The 6,101-nt window shown below is 43.9% G+C and overlaps 1 protein-coding gene across 1 annotated transcript; it reads left to right on the top strand.

Annotated features, from left to right (window-relative positions):
• The first annotated feature begins 551 nt into the window (after positions 1-551).
• On the top strand, positions 552-2,745 carry Clec14a (C-type lectin domain containing 14A). The gene has a single exon (XM_004862745.3). The coding sequence runs from the start codon at positions 932-934 to the stop codon at positions 2,366-2,368; it is 1,437 nt and encodes a 478-aa protein (XP_004862802.1). The 5' UTR covers positions 552-931; the 3' UTR covers positions 2,369-2,745.
• Positions 2,746-6,101: the final 3,356 nt, after the last annotated feature.

The following is a 6,101-nucleotide window of genomic DNA, read 5'->3' as shown; positions in this document are numbered from 1 at the left end:
TTGAATTCATTTATATACAACCTATAAGCTTGAAGAAGTTAAGAACCATTATAGGGGTAAGGAAACCCAACAGCCTAGCAGTTATGATCTATGGCATTATTTCTCATTTAGGCTTGATATATATTTCCTTTCCTGATGGAGCCAATGTGAACCATTTAAAAAAGAAACAAATGCAAGTTAAAAACAAACTTTTCAGGCAAGTGCTGACCAAAGAGTTTCCCATTTAAAAACCCTAAGAAATTCTAACTTCCTAGACTAGCAATTTCCTCTGATAGAAGGAAGAATCAGAAGACAGGAAGAGAATGGAAGTGAAATAAGGCCGCCTGTGGTGCACAAGCAAGATGCTAAGATTTCTCACGAGGTTTCTCCACCCCACCCCGCTCAGAAAACCTCCCAGAGCTATCTACAAACCATTCTGACGCCAATTCCACTATTCCGGATGGAAATACAATGGGCCGGCGTGGACTAGGGGCGGCACGCAAGTTCATTGGGCCCAGTCCTTCCGGCCAGTGTTCCCCGAAGGGCTGTGGGATGCGAGGTCCTGAAACGCCCTGAGTAGAGAGAAGCATACACCACCCTACTGGCAACTTTCTTTTTCTCTTGCTCGAAGCAGGGTGTTTGACCTTCCGGCTGGGCTGTGTGTTTCCAGTGCTCAGGCGCCAGCTGTGCTCCGATCCCAGAATAAATCGGGGCTGCTGGGGCTTGGCAGAGCTCAGGTCACGCTTCCTGTCCCGTCGCGGCCTAGGGAAGCTGTTGGCCGCAGGGACTGTGGTGGGGATTGGGGATTCCTGTAGGCTGAGAGGAGGAGAGGGGACGGGGGGAGCAGGGTGGGGAGCCAGCTGCAGAGGGCGGCGACCGCGCTCGGAGACCGCTCGGCGCTCTCGGTCCGACAGACCTAAATTGGGAGCGGCTGCGGGCACAGGCCTCCGAGATGAGGCTGGTGCTCGCCCTGTGTCTTCTCTATCAGGCGCTCTGGCCCAGGCCTGGCAATGCCGAGCACCCCACCGCCGACCGCGCGGGCTGTCTAGCCTCCGGGGCCTGCTACAGTCTGCACCACGCTACCATCAAGCGGCCGGCGGCAGAGGAGGCCTGCAACCTGCGCGGCGGGGCGCTCAGCACGGTGCACGGGGGCGCGGAGCTGCGCGCGGTGCTCGCGCTCCTGCGGGCAGGCCCCGGGCCTGGAGGGGGTTCCAAAGACCTGTTGTTCTGGGTGGCGCTGGAGCGCGGGCGTTCCCACTGCACCCTGGAGAGCGAACCCTTGAGGGGTTTCTCTTGGTTGACCCCCGACGCCGGTGCGTCCGAAAGCGACACCCTGCCTTGGGTGGAGGAGCCGCAACGCTCCTGTACGGTGCGCAAGTGCGCGGGACTCCAGGCCACTAGAGGGGCAGAGCCTGCAGGCTGGAAGGAGATGCGTTGCTACCTGCGCGCCAATGGTTACCTGTGCAAGTACCAGTTTGAGAATTTGTGCCCCGCGCCGCGCCCAGGGGCCGCCTCTAACTTGAGCTACCGCGCTCCTTTCCAGCTGCACAGCTCAGCGCTGGACTTCAGTCCTCCGGGGACCAAGGTGAGTGCAACCTGTCCTGGGGAGCTCTCCATCGAAGCCACCTGCGTCGAGGAAGAGGCCGGCGCACGCTGGCAAGAGCTCCCCTCCGGAGCGGTGCTCTGTCCCTGCCCTGGGAGGTATCTCCGTGCTGGCAAATGCGCTGAGCTTTCTCACTGCCTGGACGACTTGGGAAACTTTGCCTGTGAATGTGCTGAGGGCTTCCATCTGGGAAAGGATGGAAGCTCTTGTGTGACCAAAAAGAAAGGACAGCCAGGGCCTGGGGCGACCAAGGTGGCCACCTGGAGCCAGCAGGCCACTGCAGCCAGCCCCAGAGTCCAGAAGCCAGGAGAGAGACCACCCAATGCCACTGGACAGGGCAGTTCCGCAGCAACATCTGTTCCTGAGGTTCTTCAGTGGGGAGCACAGAGCACGATATCTTCCCTTCAGATATCCTCTCACGCCAAGCCCACAGTCTTCCTCACTCCATCCAGAAGCATGGTCCCCGCATTTAATTCCACACCTGCCTCATCCAGGCCCCAGGCTTTCGACTACTCTACCACTGTGGTCTCCATACTTGTAAGCATGGCAGTGGTAGTGTTGGTGATCCTGACCTTGACAGTACTGGGGCTTTTCAAACTCTGCTTTCAAAAGAGGCCTCAGCCCAGGAAAGGGCATCTGGCCCCTCAGGGCGTGGAGTGTGAAGCTGAGCTCTCCAGCTCTGCGCAGTGCACGGACAGTGGGGTGAAGGCCAGGGACAGTGGTCTGCAGGGCAAGGCAGAGGACTCCTCACTGGCAGGGTCCTCTCTTGCCTCCTGGGTCACATAGGAAAACAAGACACAGGCACTCTTGTGAGCAGACTTTGTCACTTTCGATGAAAGGGGAGAACTTGTTCGTGGAATATCCCCCTTTCTGAATTTTCTCACTCCACCAAGGAGCTAAGTCCTCACAGAGCACTTATTCCCTGGTACTGGAGAGCAGGTGGTACTGGAGGGCAGGTGGTACTGGGAGAGGTATTATGTTCTGGAGAATTTGGAGAACTGATGGAACATTTTAAGACATTGGAGGCAAATAGAAAACAACATAATTTTTTAGAGTTCATTTTTAGCAAAATGGAAAAAAAAATCTATCTATATTGTTCAGGCTGAGAATATATTGCTTTGGAGTTCCCAGGCAAAAAAATAAAGGATTTTTGATAACTCAGACTTAAACATGTTTGGCTTCCACAAGGGGTAGTTATTTAAGAAGAGAGTGTGCTGGAAATAACAAGTGGCTGTGGGGCACCGGGACTTCCCACAGGATTACAGATTGCTCTTAGATGGAGGGGAGAGTCCTTAAAACCTGCAAGGAGGGACAGCTCTTTCATACCTAGTAACTTCTCCCTGGGCTCTTTTGTCCTTTGCTTTCAAAGTCGCTACTACTTTAAGTGCTCTGCTATAAGTCCAAAATGTAGAGCTGCCAGAGTTTCTGGCTCTAGAAGCAAATTATAGTTGACCACTAATTCAAGTATTTACTGTGACCTTGTTGAAGGCAACAAATGATTTGTGCTGTCCTTTCCATTGTTTGTGCTCTCCAGTGTAATGACCTCCCCCAACAAATCACCTTCTAACCATCAAGATGCTCACCCTCACTTCCAATTATAGTGATGTTAATTCTCAATTAAAACGTTAATGCTCAGTATTGATTTGAAATCTTCTGGGTGCAGAAAAGCTGAGTTTCTTCCAAGGTTGTTAAGATTCTTGTGCCCTTTTTAATCTATAGAAAGAAAAAAAACCCTCAAATGCCAAGTCATTTGCTTTTCTTCCCAATAGGAGTGTGTGCAGTGACAATACATGTTCATCTTAGAGTGATCACAATCTAACAAGAGTCTACATGGGAAGGGCATGGTAAACAGATTTCCCTAAGAATTAATAATATAAGAAAGAAATGGTAAATTAAAAATCTATCATCTTGTTATGATGTGGGGTATTAGAGAGCAATCAAAGAGGAATATCTCTTTGAAAAATAATTAAGACATGATAAAAATCACTATCTAGTGGTCTCAAGGTACCTAGAAACATCCCACTTTTATTAGTATGCTAAGATTTTGAGTATTAGAGCTTGATGCATGAGGAGAAATAAACAAGTTTAGAAATGGGAAAGAACCAAAAGAAGAAAAAGCACATGCTTCACTTTCATAGAATCATTTTGATGTTCCTGTGTACAGTGTATACAATGAAGGGTGGAATTAAAGCTAAAAAAGTGACCAGTAGTAAAATAATCTACTAGAAAATTATAATAGCTCAACCTATAAATCCATATTCTCAATATAATTCTGTATATTAATATGTTAAATGAATAAGTAGGTTATTTTCTTCATATACCAAATTGTTTCCAAATAGTTACATTTAAATAAAATCACAAATGATTTAGAATTAAAATTAAAAGGAAATTTAAGTATGACAATTTCACAAGTAAGTGGAACTAATAATCAAATAAGTAAATGGCTTGCCTAACATCTCTTAACTTGTCAGACACCTCAATCTTAGTGTTACAATTTCCTCTTCACTACATGACCTCTCAGTAGAGAAGGTAATTATTCAAATAGCATATATGGTGATTTCTTTTGAAATTTAAAAGACAATCTCATCTATTACTGAACTATATATTAAATGTAGTATATATGTGTACATATATACACACATACATATATGCACACATGTACCCACACAAATCATATATTTGTATCTATCCATACACCTTATCTTAAGGTAGGGTGGTGCCCTTGTATCATTGTTCCAGTAAAATAGACATGTTACTGACTTTTGCCACATGCAACAGATGGCATGATGAATCTTGGGCTCTAAGTTCCCATTGGGAATAAATAGGTGTCAGCACAATTACTTGGCTGGTATTCTCTACTGAGTCCTTTTGTAAATAGACCAGAAGAAAATCACAGAAAATTATTTGTTTGTATCACTGATTTCTTGATAGCAATTGCAGACCAAGCTCCATATAACTTCTTCGATTTCTGCCCTATGAAGTTGTCCTTTAAATGTTGGCTTCATGGTAGAATCAGGCCAGCCAAGCATGGTCTCTTCAGAGTTTATTAAAAATTAGGGTTAGGATTCCTCTCCTCTACTATTTCTGTACTATCACTGCCTTATTATTTCTCAACCTCTTTCAGTTTTGTTTCTTTCTTACTTAGAACCTTCTACCCCACATTCACCTTATAGCTTCCTTATTTCCTCACAGTGAGGACATGGAATCTAATTTATAGTCTTTCTCTCCATCCTGAATCCTGCCATCATCTTACAGATTCTCAGCTCCTCTTTACTGCCTCCCCCAATGCCTGGGCATTTCAATTCCTTGACTTCCTCATTTCCAGTGACCTGCACAGCATTTTAACCATTCACTCCATGCTACTCAACTTTAGATGATTCTGAAATTCCTCCACATCTGAAGTCACAAATTCAGACAATTGTGTGCATGTAAATGTATGTTAAAAGGCTTGTGCTTTGGTGAATTTTGTTCTCATTAGAGGCAAACAATTATTGTTTGAAATTAGACATTATTTCTTATCACCCATTCTATCTTCCTAACACAAACACTACGTGTTAATAAAAAAAATTCTAAAAGAAGGCAATAGGCATTAAAAGGTACCTCACAAATGCAATGCAAAAAACAAATGACTGCATTAAACATCTTATTTGGGTGATGAAAATGTTCTCAAATGGAATCATGATGATAGTTGCACAACTTGGTCAATTTACTGAAAAAAAATAATTGGATTGCACAATTGAAATGGGAAGAATTATATAATAAGCCTTTCTGTAAATATCAACCTGATATGATAATCATTCCTTTTTCTTTCTTTTTAAAAACATTTTACATTTTAGAAGTAGCAACAACAGTTTAAATAGAAGCCTTTCTTTTCCCTGAAGTATTTAAGAGTAAATTGCCAAATTAATACTCTATAACCCCTGAATACTTAATGATTACTTCTAAGTTACTAATTTGTTGATATAGAATTATCCACATCCTCTTTGAATTTTGGTAAGTCAAGTATGTTTTGTTTTATTTTATTTTTGAGTGTATGAGTATCAGTCAGTCTAATAGTTTTGTTGATCTTTTTTTCTTTAATATCCACAGATCAGCTAGGCATGTTGACACACGCCTACAATCCCAGTACTCAGGAGGCTGAGGCAGGAGGATTATGGAGAATTCGAGGCCAGCCTAGGCTACATAATGAGTTCAAGGCCAGCCTGCACTGCACAGTGAGGCCTTGTCTCAAAAAAAAAAAAAATCATAGGTCATTTATTAACAACTTTAAGCATGTTTAGTATATCATATAATTGTCCCTGTTTCAATTGTAAAATCCAATTTTTTTTCAGTAAATTGACCAAGTTATGAAGTGCCTTTTCCTTTTCTTTTGTGAAGTGCCTTTTAATGCCTATTGTTTTCTTTTAGAATTTTTATTATTAACACATTATTGTAGAAATTAATCAGATTCACTGTAACATTTTCAAACATGCTCTTCTACTTTCCTTCAGTTTCCACATATGAGAGAGAACATGAGATC

This window comes from Heterocephalus glaber, unplaced genomic scaffold (genome assembly GCF_053883595.1).
Source record: "Heterocephalus glaber isolate CG9 unplaced genomic scaffold, H.glaber_assembly_v1.0 deba00000901, whole genome shotgun sequence".
Taxonomy (NCBI): domain Eukaryota; kingdom Metazoa; phylum Chordata; class Mammalia; order Rodentia; family Bathyergidae; genus Heterocephalus; species Heterocephalus glaber.
The sequence above is the reverse complement of the archived record's forward strand: the minus strand, read 5'-3'. Positions and strand labels throughout refer to the sequence as shown.

Bases quoted from the DNA above. Each gene is read 5' to 3' on its own strand.
- Clec14a (XM_004862745.3), top strand. From the start codon at position 932: ATGAGGCTGGTGCTCGCCCTGTGTCTTCTCTATCAGGCGCTCTGGCCC.